At 32.5% G+C, this 17,666-nt stretch overlaps 1 protein-coding gene and 1 long non-coding RNA gene across 13 annotated transcripts in view; one reads left to right on the top strand and one right to left on the bottom strand.

Annotated features, from left to right (window-relative positions):
* The window catches only part of LOC106715022 (disks large 1 tumor suppressor protein), a 29,221-nt gene that overhangs the window by 369 nt on the left and 11,186 nt on the right, over positions 1–17,666 (top strand). For 4 of the 12 annotated variants that reach the window (XM_045678497.1, XM_045678507.1, XM_045678499.1 and 1 more), the window contains exons 2-11: positions 2,241–2,372; positions 9,909–10,024; positions 11,993–12,097; positions 12,241–12,294; positions 14,385–14,414; positions 14,908–15,141; positions 15,635–15,715; positions 15,923–16,171; positions 16,643–16,784; positions 17,090–17,355. In XM_045678497.1, coding sequence (XP_045534453.1) covers positions 2,241–2,372; positions 9,909–10,024; positions 11,993–12,097; positions 12,241–12,294; positions 14,385–14,414; positions 14,908–15,141; positions 15,635–15,715; positions 15,923–16,171; positions 16,643–16,784; positions 17,090–17,355 — 1,409 coding nt within the window. The other 8 variants (XM_045678498.1, XM_045678500.1, XM_045678508.1 and 5 more) reach the window with 6 other exon arrangements.
* Positions 5,175–5,786, bottom strand: LOC123721109. Its single transcript, XR_006756151.1, has 3 exons — positions 5,751–5,786; positions 5,376–5,452; positions 5,175–5,302 (listed from the first exon to the last, which is right to left on the bottom strand). It is a non-coding gene; the product is annotated as an uncharacterized LOC123721109 (long non-coding RNA).

The raw sequence follows: 17,666 nt of genomic DNA, 5'->3' as shown, positions 1-17,666 counted from the left end.
AGGGTTGCCAAATCAATCGAATTTAAAATACGATTTTCCGTATTAGATTTTAAATTATTTAAATATTTTTTTTTATTATACAAAATGTGTTTATTAATTTGTTGTTAGTTTTATATCTTAAGATACGCCCACTAATCGAATTTAGAAATAAGCTATTTATATACTCGATGTCGATGTCTATATACTTTTGTTTTCCATCGCATTCTAATTTTTGCAAGAGTAGACAAATAGTTTGTGATCCAGATACGCTGACCATGAACAAATGAGGCTAGCTTATACTATTCACTGCCGACCCTCTAGCGTTGTTACGGCTTCTCTTTGATTTGTAACACCGACTTCATAATAATCCTTCTTTGTTATTTGCTTTGAGAAATATACTGGCCTTTGGAATTTTTTTTAATTTTTCCAATATTCATAAATAGTTATTTAAGAGCGTAGTTACCATCTTTCATGGCAGAACGTAGTGAAAAACAATGCACATGAATAGACGAATTGGAAGAGGCTCGTGTGAAGCTCATACATCAGACGAAAAGACATACAATTCTAACAACAAAATTTAATAACACTATTTTAGAGTTATAAAAGCTTTTGTACAATGAAACAGACAGTAAAAGACTCGCACTACCAAAGCATGAAAACAAAAACATATTCTATAATTGTTTAGGTAGTTCATGCTCAAAGTGACAGAGACATGACGATAGTCACAAAATAAGTGTCAAAACAATGCAATTAAACCTTACCCCATCGGTTTTTAGGGTTCCGTACCTCGAAAGGAAAAACCTGAACCCTCTATAGAATCACTTTGTTGTCCGTCCGTCTGTCTGTCTGCTGTCAAGATTATGAGTGTGCGTACCAGAGGCCTAATTTTACTTCTCTTTACTTTCCCACCCTCTTATAAGGAAAAGATGGGGAATTGGATTTGACGGAGAAGTAGACAGATAGAAAAGGAATACATTCTCTTCCAGTGCGTCTTTCCCTCTGTCGATTAACGGTAGGCAACGTATCTGCAATTTCATATGTCTATGGGCAGCGGTCGCTTCGCTATTTCCGCGAATTCCTGTCGCCACTTGTTCGCTTGCCATCTTTTAATACAAAAGAAATGCTAAATTAAAAACTTAATTCATTTTCCATCATAATACGAGTACATACATGTGGTACATCTGCGCTTTTGTAATCTCTAGTTGCCCTAAATTTTTACTACAGCCGTGCGGGCCTTCGAAGAAACGCTACTACTGTTTAGATAAGGCTTTCCTTTATTTACATTGTTCGTTAATTTGGTGCAAAATTTCTTATTTACTCATAGATAAAGAACAAGATTTGAATAACAAAATTAATCTAAAATAAAATTGCATCTTTTGAGTTAAGATATTTTTATTTAATTCGTGTCAGTTTCATAAGTTTTTTTTTAAATAACTGTGATGACTGTTTAATGAGCAACTTAAATAAACCAAACAGTAAAGTATTTATAGTAATTAATTCGTATGTTATGTACCAATACATTATTTTCCTGAAAATTTTGCACAGCAATTTTTCTATAAGGCGACGGACGGTGCATTAGAAGCTACATTGATGAGAAATTTCATTATTCCTGTTGGAAGCAATAACATTTTTAACTGCTATCTGTAAATATAGTTTAATCTCATAAACGGTTTAAAATTCCAATAAAAAAACTCTATTAATTGTAACTATTCGATGTAGTTAAAAAGTTAAATTACGAGAATGCAAAGAAACGATAAGTTAGTTTAATTAAGAAATTCAAAAATATTTCCAACTAGTACCAGTGTACAAGTGTACAGACTAAGTAGTATACGTAATGGAGATTTAAGACAAAGAACCTTTGTAGATTTTTGCTCCACAGGCGATTTTTAAAGTACTACTCTATGCGTGGGTTAGCTTTTTGAAGGCTTTTAGGATGATGATTTTAAGATCGATTAAAAAGTTTTACTGGTTAGTTTATTTATCGTAGCTTACTGAGTGATAACAATGTATGCATTTTAACCGGAGATTATGGAGTCAGAAACCCACGATTAGTTAGCTAGCTAGTTTTGTCGATGAGTCCGAAATAGAGTCAGTTAATTTGTAACTTTATTTCGATTATTACTACTACTACACTTACTACTACAAACAGATATGACAAACTTTTCTTTTGTCAACATTTGTAATAATTTTACTACTTTATGTGTATATCGATGTTGAATTAAAGCTGTAACAATAATTCAAACTTAACTTTATTTCACCAGAGGCCCACCGAGCATTAGAACTGCTGGAAGACTACCACAGCAAATTAGTGAAGCCTCAAGATCGTCAACTCAGGCTCGCTATCGAGAGAGTCATAAGAATCTTCAAGTCGAGGCTATTTCAGGCTCTACTTGGTAAGTACCCTCTAATTATTGGCTGTAACTATTTTATAAAAATCGCTTTCAAATTTAATTTGATCGTAATTGTTTTCAATATTTTTCGCGAGCATATTTTGTAGGTATGCATATGAACTAAACTGGTTTGACCGATTTAAAATTGTTATTATATCCAAATATTCGAAAAGTTATAGGGGAAAAGCTTACTAACTAACCGGGCTTTAGGTTTTTAAAATACAAGAAAGTTTTTATAAACACTGAATACTTTTAAAATAGTATTAACAATTGAAGCACGATTTCTCCGTAATATCGGAGCGATACTGTTTATTCCCCTGTCGACCTTTGTCACAACTTACAAAGTGTATAACAAACGTTTATCCCCCATGAGGACTACACGAGGGTACCTACTCGATACTATCACGCTATTCATTTGCATCTATTTTAAGAAAACTTGTATTCTAATGATGACCTACATACGAAAAAAACTAAATCAATATAAAGTAGTAATTTAACTTCCTAAACATTGTTTAAATTAAATTCAAACTTATAAATACACAATTAAAGTAAAAAGGAATTATTAAATAAAAGTACCAATAAATATTTTGGCACAGATCTAAAGTTATAAAAGATTAACTCAGTCTAAGGAGGTAACTGGTTCTTATTACCACAAAAAAATTATAGACAAATTGTAGCAAATAAAAGTTTTATAAAAGATTTAAGAATTTTTACAAACTTTTATTTAGTTTCACGTGTCCCGATGTTTGTCATCAAGTCTTGCAAATTTAATTTGATTCACTTCCCATTTACCGATTGAACTGAAATTTTGCACACGTAAGTAAATCGTGTGACAATGCAATATTATGATTTGATGACATGGTGCTAATCTGATGATGGATCTGAAAGGCGGCTATAGAAACTTCGCAATGAAACGACACAACCTCATCGAGCCTCTTTTTTTAAAAGTTTAACAAGAAAATAACAAAACCTTGTTTTTCAAATGTTTATTTTTCTGTTATTTATTTCAGTATATCATTGTATCACCTATATTATTCTTCCCGGAACGAAAATAACATGACCCGCATTCCGGGTCTGTAAGGTAAGGTCGTGTTGCGAGGGAGCTTTGAGAATGTACAATTACTAAAGAGAGGCTTATATACTCGTAGAGTACAATACATATGTGTATGTATGTACTACATGTTCTAAATACGCTCTATATAAATATTTAAAGCGTAGGCTTTACCGTGGGTTCTACTGCTGAATATCCATTTAAAAACATATTGTTTTTTTGTTCAGAAAAAATAGGGACATGACTGATGTTGCTTTTATGTTTCAACTGCGGAAGCCCATGGTTGGAACAATCATATTTACACGTGTTGACAGGTTGTAATTTAATTAATTTAAAATGAGATATCTAATTTGGTAAATGTACTGTGTTGTAGTTGTAATCTATTTATAGTGCAGTTGGAGGTAAGCGCGTGACCGCAACGCAATGCGCGTCACTACAGATCTTGAGTCTTGACCACGACACTGCCATTGTTATCCGCATTATATTTAGACGCTTATAATGAAGCTGAACGTATTCACACCTAGCGGTTTAATTCTGTTAATCACGTATACATGGGTGTATACAATACATGTATTAATTAATTAAGAACGGCTTAAATCACGTGTGATCGTCCGGTGACGGCACCGAATAGTTTCGGACCCGTCGGGGGTCCATCTTTAGGGGCGAGTGTTTGTTATTTCTTTTTTTATGTAAAAAATAGGTATAGGATAGTTCACAATCTGTGCCCAACAGAATAAGTGAAATGGTGTTCTGAAATAGAAGTCCACGATCAGACACATAATAAAATTTTATTTTTAGTTAAGACTAAAAATCAGATTCAAAGTTCTTAATTGGTTTTCGTTGGGGTTCGATGTAAAAGTATGTGATTCTTTTAAAGAAGACGAGTAATCTCTTTATGACATTTCTATACGTAGGTATGTTAAAGAAGTCTTAATTATAAACATATTATTAATAATTTGTTAATCGGGAAATCACAAATATAAATTGAGACTTACATTATAAGTCAAGTAGTACATCGACTTTTCCCGGCCCTGAGTATTATTTTAGTAGAAAATCCAATCCATCCTAACTAAGATACGGACATTCTATTTCTATTTTTATATAGAACGAGAACAAGAATATCCGTTCCCGATACGTCAAATATTACCTTCGGTATTTTTGGTATTAGCTTTGCCATACGAAAGAAATTATTTTATGTTTTTTGATACTTAAATCCTAGTTTGAACCATAGAAGATGTTTGACCTTTCTGCCCTGTTCGCTACAAACGGTAGAACGTATGCCTATTTATTTATATGTTTCAATTTTAAAGGTAGCAAATATACATAGATATTTGAGGTGTTATATACGATTTAGTGAACTGTTAAAAAAGCATCTTATATACGTCCAAGTTAAAGTATTCCTACGTACGTAGGTATTGCTATAAGACGTGCCTACGAGAGCCCGTTTCAATCCCGTTCGGCAAGAAGATAGCATAAAGTTCTCTTAATGTTAACATTATTCAAGATCTGATATCAGAAATGATAACCAAAAAATCAACATAAAGTTAACATAAAGTTAACATAAAGCTCTCTTATGAGCCATCTAGCGCCATCTTTTAGAGATCATTAAAAAGATATCAGAAAGTTAACGTTTTTATGTTAAAATTAAGAGGCTAGTGTAAAATTAAAATCGACATGGTAAATAGGTTTAATTATTGTTTATTTGATAACACAATGAATAATAACGATATGACATACCAATATAAATAATCTTATTATTAAAATTATAAATACTTTTACGGCTCAAGTAATGATATAGGAGTTTTAAATGTTGGTGGTGGTTGCTGATCCTTTTGGCTCACGTACGTGGCAGGTGGCATTGGTATATTATTTATTCCGCTATCTGAAAATAAAGTGTTTTATTAATAAGGAACAAAATAATTATATATAATTGAACAACTTTATTTGTTACATACCCTTATTATCAGAAGAACTTGACGATATTATCCTCTTTCTACTTTTAGTTTCTTACTTTTACATCTTGTGTTGAATCCTAAAAAAATATCAAATTAGAAATTGAAAATATTCATTAAATTTTAGCGCATTCTAAATTTTATCAGACACTTTTACAAAGACGATGCTGATAAGTTTTTTTTTTATTATGTATGAATGTATGAATTAAATGAACAAAATTGTATACAAATGTTTAAAGTTAGAAATATTTTAAAAAGTAAAATATTTAAACTGCATTTAATTAAAATATCGACGAGCATCGTCTTACAACAATTTTAAATAATTTAATTAGTTATAAAATATAAAAAAATGTGTTTATAACCTATATTCATACTTACAAGTTTATTTGTTCGGCAATTAAATTCTTGATAACTAACTGAATAATAAGAATCACAAATACTATTAATTATATTTTCAACCAGTATGTTAAGTCAAAAATATTACGTTTATGTTGTAATAATTGAATAAAACCACTTAGCAATGCCGAACGAATTACGATGCAATTCACGCTTGTCAACAATCACTCTTTAATGGATGAGTGAGAGGTCCGTATATAACAAAATGGCCGCTGTTGTCGCGAAAAGTACTAACAATTAAATTTTTCGTATATTTCAATTTCGAATTATTTTTGAATTGAACACCAAATTTATTTTTGAAAAAGTAACTAGAATTGTTTTTTAAAAATGATTATTAAGGAAATTCAATAAATCTGAAAATTTTTTAAAGTTTTATTAACAAAAAAATATGATCTCGAAAAGTCATCATTTAGTTATCATTGAGATTGCTTTAAAATGACATCGACAAAAAGTTATCGAAAAGACAACATTTTGCTGAGCTCTAAAAGTCAACATGTTTCAGACAACATTATGTCATCTTTCTGACTTTTATGCCGAACGGGAATGTATTAGTCACGGCTCAGTTCGCTAAATTATCTCAAGTTTTCCTTTTCAATACTCGCGACATTGCTAAGGCTTGAACCGTCTGCCGTACATGCAAAATTCAGTCTTCTGAATATTGTTGTTTCAAAACTTTTTACTTAGAAGATTTTGTTTCACAATGTCGAATTTTTGAATATTTTATATGCATATAGACAAAGGACCGTTTGGATAAACTGTAATTTTTTTTACTACAAAGTGGCAAACGAGCAAGCGGCCACCTGAATTCGCTGAAATAGCGAAATAAAATAGGATAGCAAAATAGACATCTACAATTGCAATTGCTTGGCTTTGTAGCGTTGTGATATGCTCTAATTGTAATATGAGTAATAATTGTAAAGGCAGACATCTATGCCTGTAATCTGGTTGACCTAGATCTCCATATACAGGTCACCGGGTATCGAAATCGAACGTTGGTGACATGTTGTGTTCTGAACCATTTCTAATTGGAATTTGAAAAGCCGGCCTCTATTACTCGTATTGCTCGAATATGCTGGACCGAGGTTATACTCTTACTGTAATCCTTTCATCAACTTCACATAAAAATTTGTCAGTTTGGCAATAAGTTGAAGTCACAAATTTTATTTCTAAAAGCGGACAACTGTGATGAAAATTGATCTTAGGCCTAATTAAGTATTCGAAAGCTAAGTATTTGAGACACCGGGATACTTACAATTGCATTCTATTACAGTTTCGAAGTTCACATCACAACAAGTTGTAAAGATTGATTTCCAATATTATAAAAACGCTTTCCTATATTAGTAAAAAATATTACTTTGAGTAACAAATTGTTTTGTAGAGAATAACAATCATTACTCAAATAGGTTTACTACTCGTTTTCGGTTTGCGGTTAAAGTGAACTGTTTAGTGGAAACGCTTATATTAACCGCAATCTAAAATTTGTACTCGTAGCAAAATAACGGAATACCAGTGTGGATTTTTTTTTGCTACCAACTTTTGTTCCTACGGTGGGTTGGCACAGTATGTAGTACTCCTCCATACATCATCTCTATCAGCCGTCGTTTCAGAATTCCAAGCCCTTCTTGCGCATATCCTCTTTCACCCAATCAATCCATACTTTCTTCGGTCTTCCTCTACCTTTGTAGCCATCCACATTCAATCAATTACTTTAATAACAAATTGGTAAACGATTCCCATATTTCAACTAGTTATCTTTAAAAATAATACAGGACTTAAGAAGTTTGGAAGTAAATAATAATTCATGATAGTACCTTAATGTTTTGGAGTCGTCCCAGTTTTATCAAGTTCCCTCGCGGACTGCCAAAGTCGTTGCATAATCTCCGTGCTACAGAATCTCGTTAACCTAAAAACTTCATTTCCACCTATTGTTATTATTGCTTCGAAAAATTACGTAAAGCAACGTATCGCCGTTACTTTTTAATTTAATGACATCTCGCGACGCGACGTTCAAATGATTTTACATACTTAATATCCGTGCCCCTATAGTTTATAAAAAAAATATACTTTTAACTCATTTGAAAGCGTTGGGTGTTTCTCGTTGGGCCGATCCGCCCATACTGAATATATTTAAAAAAAAATATTCCCATTAGTCCATAGATACACAAAAATTCCCATAGGGCTGATCAGCCCAACGCATAATCTTTGATAGGATACTTTCTTGTTAAATCACGTGCTGTACCTACCAATAACTACAAAATTGCTAAATCTCTAGCAGGACATTATCTCTGACTAAACAGAGATAACAATGTTGTTTAAATAGAGATTTGGGTCTCAAAAAACACAGTGGATAGTTTAAGATGAAAATATACTCTTTAATTAACATAATATGACGATTCGCATATAATCGATCAAAGAGTAATTTATTGTTTATCTAGATCGTTTTCCACGTATTATTAACGTATATAAAACAGGCAGGTACTTTTAGAAAGTTCTTCCAATCAATAATGATTAGCCTACGCTCTACTGACCAGGAACGTTCGCCGCGACTACAATGTTCCCAGGTTTCGCCTGCAATAAATCTCTACCCTACTCATTCATTTAACTGGGCGACTGAATTATTGGAGTTAGTTTTGGAACACCATTTTGTGCGGTAAATCTGAACTAGGTACTACTGTATTTAAAAAAATCTGTACTTATGAAAGTGAAGTAAAGTTCATCAATTACTCAATGATCTAGTTGCTTTCGTATTTGTTATCACGATAGACGTATAAGTATACCTCAGTCTTATTAGAGTATTACATAACAGGGAAATTTCCTTTAAAATAAGATCTTAAAAAATAGAATCCTGAAAACAAAGTTGTAAATATAACTTGCCATAATGTAATAGAATATACGTAATCGATTTAAAAATACTCCATAGCTTTTAAAAGCATTTCACATGGAATATGGGTCAACTTTTACGTCAAAGCACACGAATGTAACGGCAGTGTACAGTTTCTTTGTGCTCAAAATAATCGGGTTATGGAGTAATAAAATACCCCCAACCTGTAATTTCATTCGCGTCACAGAATAAAAATAATTAAGTTTTCGAATATACAAATCTAAAAAAATATTAAAAATATTGTTGATTAAATATATTTTTTATAATTGGATCTCTTTCTTGGTATTCGTATCTTAAATTTTCCGATAGTTACCAAATACTCGAAGCTACTCATACATTTTGAGCTAAATATTTCACTTAATGGAGGCAACCATTGCACTCTCTAATCAAATTGAATCTGATGTAGTAAATTGACTGTATCTGGCCATAACCATAACATTGTTGTATAAAGTATGCTCGCTGTTGGGGTTCGCTGGCCGCACTATCGATCTTGGCTCGACTCACGCGATATTCCACGAGCTCATTCTCATATACCTACACTTAATAGTGATCAACTTTTTAATAATCAAACATAACCTAGATACTATTTCATTAGTGGATTTTTATTTTTATCAGTTAACGTTTTATTCATTAACGATCTATTGATTTTTAAACAGCGCTACCTTATGCATGTATCTCTGTAACTTAACGTTGATTACAATTTTGATGGATTTTACCAAAAAAAAAAACACAAAATTAAAGTTTACGCAATATTATTACAAGAATTCCAAAGTATTCCAAGTATCCAAAAGATATGAAAATTGGATATACAAAACGCTACTTTATCCATCTGTAGCTTTTTTATTTGCACGCAAACTAAATAAAGATAAAATTGCTCTACCTTAAAAAAAATCTGCATTTGGCAAATACTACTCTTTTCCGAGGCAATTTCCAACTCCGTATCAAAACATTTCTAGTGTTCGGTGGTAGAAATTGATGAACTTTTCATATTGCTTTGATCTAAAATAAAACGTCAAAAATAAAAGCAGGGTATTTTTAAATGAATATTTTTGTTTTCTATTCCATGGTTGTGCTTGGGTATTTTATGAAATAATCTATTACACGTTAAACCAACTCATTAGCAGCCCATTCATTTATTTCATACGTATTTGTCAGTTGTGACTCAACCATTCATAAAAGACCGAGTCAAAATGTAAAATTAGTATGTATTTTACTTAAATAACTGAGTAAACCGTTATAAGTGTATTTGTTTATTACAGATATTCAAGAATTCTATGAACTAACATTATTGGATGACAACAAATCGGTCCAGCAAAAGACCGCAGAAACAATACGCATCGCTAACAAGTGGGAAGCCGATGGTACGAGACGTGAGGTAAGAGTAACAGTTATTTAGAATCAAATAAATTATAGATTCAAGGTATTTTGTAAAGGAATAACCACTCCAGATGTTCACTACATATCACTACGGTCGCTGCCGTAATCTGATTTATTAGCTGTGTAGGCACATTTATTAATTATAAGCGGTATTCTTTGTAACTTTGGAACAATTTTTTTTACACAATAAAAATCTTTTTTATAAATGGAATAACAAACGAAACAATTAATAAGAAATAAATAGGGTAGCGGCTTTATTTGACCAGTGGGTAAAACTATTTGATAAATCAGAAATAACGTTGAGGCTTTTGCAAACATCCAGCGGCCTGGAGCATTTAGATACTGAATGAAGCTGACGTGTATTGCGTGTTTTTGTTTTATAAATTTTATTTATAAATTATATACCTACTAGTTTTTTATATATATGTAGTTACGTAATTATCTGCATATTTTATAATGTAGATCGTAAGCCGAAAGCTAGCGATTCCCACATATTTTGTATTTTAATAATTAAACAGATTCATGTCTATTTTGCCATGACCAACCCGCACTGGGCCAGCGTGGTAGACTATGGCCTAGTCACCCCCAACTTAGGATAGGCTCCGAGTGCCTCGATGGGCACGTATAATGAATGATCTAATGATGAATGTCAATTTTTGACTATTTTTCACTTCTAAATGAATGTTTCCTACTCTCGTTAATGCCATAAATTGTATGGGCGAAATTAAAATGAACGGAAAACAATAAACATTAACAATTGCTATCAATTTGTAAAAAATTAAAAAAAATAAGTTTCGTTAGCGAACGAGGCAGCTATTTCTGGACTAAAGTTTTATTTACTGCTGTTAATTTTCCGATACAGCCGGCATCGGCGGTCCATGAAACGAATTCGCAATATACCTTTTTGTGCAACGACAGCAGTATTTTGATTGCGAAATGTTTCCCATTGTGGCCATAGACATTTTTATATTTTGATTCCGAGGTCTGCTCTGAACAGTAGGCAGTTGTACTTTTCAACTTTGAATCAGTTGCACGAACAGATAGGTAACAAACGTTGCTGTGACTTTGGCCTTGCCTTATTTTATGTTAAGAGAAAAAGAAAATGAAGAGGATTTCAAGTAATTTACTGTTTTTAAGTTTTTATAGTTATATAGGTGCACCAGAGAAGTCTATTATTTACAAGCCTTGAAAATGAATAAGCATATATTTTTAAATTGTTTGATGTAGATTTTCCATTACAGATATTCTGATAATATCAATCTCTTAGGTATTATCTATAACATAAATGTTGCAGTAACTCTACACGGTCTGTTTTACCTTTACCTATTAAATCGGTCAATCGTAAATTAAACAATCGTAGGCAATTCTTTTCACTCATGCATGTCAATCAATTCCAATATTTGTACTAATGCAATAAATATAACTTTGTTATACATCAAACTGCTATTGATTTATCCACATGTAAACAATTATAACTTTCAACCATCAACCATTGATTATTCATATTTTTATACATGTGATTCTACTATACTAAAAATATTGCCCGGGCCGTACGTCACTTATAAAGAGTTTGTATTGAATAGGCTCCAAAACTACTGAATCGATTGGAAAAATTCTTTCACTGTTGGGAAGCTACAGTATCTCCGGGTGACATAAGCTATATTTACAACTATTTTTTTTTTATAAAAATCAACGTGAACAAAGTGGCGGGCAACTGCTAATACTTAGTTTATAAATTTTTATTTTAAAAATATATTTTTGTTACAATTTATTATAATTTATGTATCTGTACTTTTAATTAAAATTATTAATACTCTGTATCTCAAATAAATGGATTTCCTACTCACTTAACGATACGTAAATGAATAGATACATGAAAAATCCATATAAAAATAGAAGACTTTTTATAAATCTTATTTTTTTAATGAGGTTTTTTAATAGAAAAGAATATTGTTTTTTGTTTAAGATACACACCGAGGAAGGCGACTACAGATCTGTATCAAACGCATTCTTACAGGACAGCAACAGGAAAGAAGAACATAGAAACGATGGCACTCCAGATTCGGGGAAGGTAATACGAAAAGCAAAAAGTAACAGTCAAAGTGGGAATAATTGAGAAAATAAGAACTAAGCAAATTTAATAATAAATATAATTTAAAAAAAATCATAAAATTTAAGTGTTCTAAAAAGTTTATGATAAAAATAAAATTACAGGTGGCAACTGTTCCATCGATGTTATCGCCGAGCGGTGACAATGAAGAAAAAAAGGTAATGTTAATACTATTACAAAATGTACGTAAAATAATTTTTTTTATTACAAAGTAATAGATAATATTTTAAAATTATGTGAATTAGGCATGAGGTGGTATTTTACTTACGTATAATGTAAATTAAAATCTTTCAAAAAATTTGAAGGTGAAAAAGCATCTGAAGTTGTCAAATAAATAAATGGCGTGGATTTTGCAGCAACATTACCGCAAGTTTTAAAGTCCATAGTTTGAGTCTACATTGTATGATCCATACTAAACATTGACGCTGTACTGCTAAATCAAGAATATTATTCTCATTTAGCGTAATGATCAGTACTTAATAGTAAAACCAAATGAAACCTTTATAAGCCCAATAGTATTTGAACACTTTGTAAATGTAAATTCTGTGACTTGTTGGTGTATATTTACGAAATGATGCCTAAGCATAATGTGCTTGTACTGTGTCCTTAATAAAGTAGTCTTATATTAAGCATTCTAATTCCGTATGGGCCTAGAGGTGCTGTTAAAAATTACAGTTATTGTTTAATATTATTTCTTGTAATTGTAAGATGATTCATATTAATTAAGTGTACAGTAAAAGTTAAAAGTTTTAAAACAAATATCAAAAGTGGTAAATTAAAATATTAAAATAAATACATTTACAAAAGATCGGTGCAAAACTTGTGTATTTTCCAAGATGGAACTTTGTACACCTAGCTTATTTTTTATAATACCGCCATCTACCGCAAAAATACTAAAGCACTTCGATGTTTACCGATACTTGATAATTTCGTTGTGATTTTTCTTTGATGACGTGACGGGACGGGAAGGTACCAAAACGTTGTTCAACAAGCAACAAGTGGTTGGTAATGGCGGATGGTTGGTGTTTCGCGTCCCGTAGAACTATTTATAACCTAAAATATAGTACAAGTTTTCAGCGATATGTACGCTAACGTTTCGCCGTTGTGTGGATTTGTGCTGTTAAATTTTACAATTGTGCCAATGTCGTACGGGTTGTGCGTTGATTGAAAAATACAACTAATAGATGAATTTTCAGTGAAATGATATTGCACATAAAATTTTGACATTCACACTGCTGATATTTCGTATTCGTTTCAAGTAAGGCCATATAATATACACTAATCTATTTTTAAACGTTTAGTAATTTCATTATAAGTTGGGAGCGTTTTCGAATCATCGGTGAGCCTAATGAGATTCCTAAGATAATTTTGCTTGTAACAAATCGCTGTGTTACTCGCTGATCGTTTACCCACTTACAACAAATACTTCCCAGCCCAGCAGTCTTATATTGCACGTTAAATAACGTTACACGGACATTCTAATTAAAGTCCATCGCTTTGACATTGGTACCATCCTATCATTGAACACAATCGGCGACAAACCAATAACTACAAAGCTGTACATCGTAATAGTATCACTATCAGAAAAGGGTTCGGCTCGATGATTATAACACTCATTAGATAAGGACTTGGTGCAATTTACGAAACAAGCTAACATGTTAATCAGCTTAAATAATGGGATTAAACTACTTACACGCAGGTTTTCTATTTTGAATATGGTCCTATATGTTATAAACGTTGGTGCAAGCTAGACGTGGGTTCTAGGTAGAGAATGGTGCATGCCGATCGTCGCCCAGTACGGTGCTCAGAACAAGCACAAGTGTGTAACTAACAATGCATGCAGTGTACATAGTGTAGTGGAGAGATTGATATAAGTGCCCAGAGGCTATGCACACTCGTTCTTCAAAATGACAGAAAGACGAAAGAAAAAAACGCACAATGGATTCCTTCGAAAAGTATCCTCCCTGTTCAATCTTGACACGGTGAGTGAGCCACCAGTGCTTGTATTTTACAATTGTAACAGATAAGAACTTGAACTACTGACCAACATTGCATGTTGTCAAAACATGTTTGCCATAGTGAAAGTAATTTTAAACATTCATGTAGGTGAAATGCCACCTCAAAATATATGCCTCAATTTTAACTTTTGTGTTTATATTTAACTCACATTAATTAGATAATTTTTTTCATTGTAATATTTAATTATTTACAATAAGGGAGTGGTTACAATATGGTGTTCCATTTTCAGGCTCACGTTCCAACACCAGAAATGAAGCAGGTAAGCATACTGCATTAATTATTTCAAGCCTATAGGATGAAAAAATTTACATATAAATTTATCCTTGTCATGGATCAAAATCTTTTTAAAAAGGCATACACTGACTGCATTAATAATCATATAGTTTTATAGTACAACATTATTATGAATGACAATTATGTTTGTTAATTCTAAATACTATTAAAATATGTATTTTGTAAAAATAGAACCAAGCACTTAATTTATATAATATTATACTATGTTATACATATTAATTTATTGTGAAATCTTAAGTATCAATTAGTAAACTTAAATTTTACAATGCTCTTATTATATTTTTTTTAATTAAATATTGACAAACAATAAAACATCACACATGCAATACATTTATATATAGAAGTAATACATTATTTTAATTATCAACCACCTAGAAGGTTTAATAACTTCAGCAACTAGTGATTGAGGTCGCATCATATTTAGTTAAAAATTCTATATCATTAATTTTGATTTGAAGTTACAGATAAATGGCATAGAAGGTGGTGGAACAGACAGGACAGTAGGTGAAGATGGATTTTTATATATGACAGTAGCACTATCAAGAGCAGGAGGTGCAGGCCTTGGTTTCAGTATTGCAGGGGGCTCTGACAACCCACATGTGGCAGAGGATCCACTTATTTATGTTACAAAGCTCATCCCTGGAGGTGCGGCAGCAGCAAGTCAACTACAGATCAATGATGCTATTTTGCAAGTAAGTTTTATTTATGGTAACAGGTTTAAAGCCTCTATGAGCTATTAAAGTAAATTTGAAGAGCCCATCAGTAGCACTGGATATGTCAAACTATCGGATAAATGTATATATTTATTAGATTACTTGCTAACAAGATAGTTAATACAAAGTGTAAAAAAATGTTTACTATCTTACTAATATAAATGTGAAAGTTTATATGAATGGATGGATGGATGTTTGTTAGAAGGTATCTTCAGAAAGACTTAACAGATCTTGAGGAAATTTGGCACAGGTGTAGGACATAGTCTGGAAGAACACATAGGCTAGTTACTAAGTTTTTTTTTAATGTCGCGCGGTTGGAGTCTCGTGCGACATATAGTTTTAATATATATTGAAGAAATAGTCATGTAATACATTTTAGAACTCTTAATTGTTGTTAACATTTAGTTTATAAAATCAATTAATTTTAACTATGATAAAGGTTTAGTTTAATGATATATTTATTTACATTCAGGTTAATGACACAAATGTTGAAAATGTGACTCATGCTGAAGCGGTAGATGCATTAAAAAAGGCCGGCAACACTGTAAGACTGGTATGTTGATTTACATGTTGGAAAATTTGACAATACTATGTACTTTTATTTCAATTAGATTTATTTATGAACTATAATCCTAAAGGTTTGACTGATTTTGTGGAATAAACGATTGTTTTTATATTTTATCCCATCTTGAATATATATGGTTGGATTTTAAACACCACTTCTTTTTTGTTCACATCATAATTTGCTAAATTCTTTCAGAAAATAAGGCGTCGTACTGCCGAAGACACTTTAACAGTACCAAGCATAACAAATAAAGAACAAGCCGTAGAGATAGAGTTGGTGAAAGGAGGTTCAGGTCTAGGGTTCAGTATAGCGGGAGGTGTGGGCAATCAGCACATACCGGGCGACAATGGTATCTACGTCACCAAAATAATGGCAGGTGGTGCCGCTCATCGCGACGGACGACTGAGGGTCGGCGATAAACTGCTCATGGTTAAAAATACATCAGTAAGTGACTACTTATAGTTTTTTTATATATATATCATAAGGTGGCAAACAAGCAAACGGCCACCTGGATTCGCCGAAATAGCGAGGTGACCTTTGCCCATAGACATCCGCAAATGCAGATGCGTTGCCTACCTTTAATCAACGGAGAAGGGGACACACAGAAAGAGGTTATTTCTCCTTCCTATGCGTCCCCTATTCCGCCAAATTCACTTCCCCTTCCCATCCTTTCTTAATAAGAAAAGGTTAATAATAGTTAAATATTTCTAGTGTTTTGTGATGTTGTTTTGTATGCTATTTATTAATAGAACCAAGAAACGGCTGCTTGTTTCTATTTATTGTGTGTATTAAAAACTAAGAAATGTTAGTCATTTTCCTTTCATTTTTTTTTTGAGAAATTATGTCTTTGCGAGAGATGAAGAAGGGACAGGCTCCTATGTGCAGCAATTGTGTCATTGTTATCTTTGTTGTCAGAAAGGCGACGTGAACCTGGACAATGTGACACACGAGGAGGCGGTGAGCGCGCTCAAGGCGTCCGGCGAGCGCGTGCAACTCGTGCTAGTGCCCGGGCCCAGGCACGGCCAGCCCTCGCCTAGGACATCACGAGCTAATACACGTATGTAGAAATAGCTCTACCCAGTTGCTTTACCTGCAGTTCCTAAACTATGTAGTGTGTCATTTAATAACAAGTTTAATGTCACCAAATTGACTGTAGACTCTCATTTCAATAACTTACAATATACAAATTTTCTAACTAGACCTTCCAGAGACTGGGGCGTAAGAAAAATTTAGTTGTGTGTACATGTATGACAAATTCTTTGCAACTAAGTTTTTTATAATGTCTTCTTGTATGCATACAGCAAGCAAATCAGCAGCACTGGATGTTTTAAATACAACCTTAACTTGTTAAATATATTTCAGCTTCAAGCACAGCTAATTCTCTACGACGTGAAGACGTAACGGACAGTAGCGAGGAGCCACGTGTTGTTGAACTAGAAAAAGGCCCACAAGGTCTCGGCTTTAATATCGTTGGAGGTGAAGATGGACACGGTATCTATGTGTCTTTCTTACTGGCTGGAGGACCGGCAGAGAAGTCAGGGGAATTGCGCAGGGGAGATAGGTTACTTGCTGTCAATGATATTGATATAACGCACGCGACGCATGAACAAGCAGCAAAGGCTTTAAAGGTATGTGCAGTTTTAAATTTGGTAGTTTGTGTTTTATGATGTTGCTTTTATAAGACAAAAGGCTTTTATAAATAATCATCTTTTATGAGAAGTGATAATTAATGTGGGATTGGTTTTCTATAAGGATTGAATATTTTTTAACACTGTGTTTTTCTTTGATAAAATTTTATTAATAAAAAATAACCGGTAACAATAAAACTAAATGAATTTGATGTTTATAAATTATAGATTAAAAACATTGACTTTTTCGTACAAAATTAATTTTTCACAACGCATTTTCTAAACAACGGCAACCGTGATTGTGAATAATA

This window comes from Papilio machaon, chromosome 7, assembly GCF_912999745.1.
Source record: "Papilio machaon chromosome 7, ilPapMach1.1, whole genome shotgun sequence".
In the NCBI taxonomy this organism is placed as follows: Eukaryota; Metazoa; Arthropoda; class Insecta; order Lepidoptera; family Papilionidae; genus Papilio; species Papilio machaon.
Note: the sequence above shows the minus strand (reverse complement) of the source record. Positions and strands in the feature narration are given on the sequence as shown.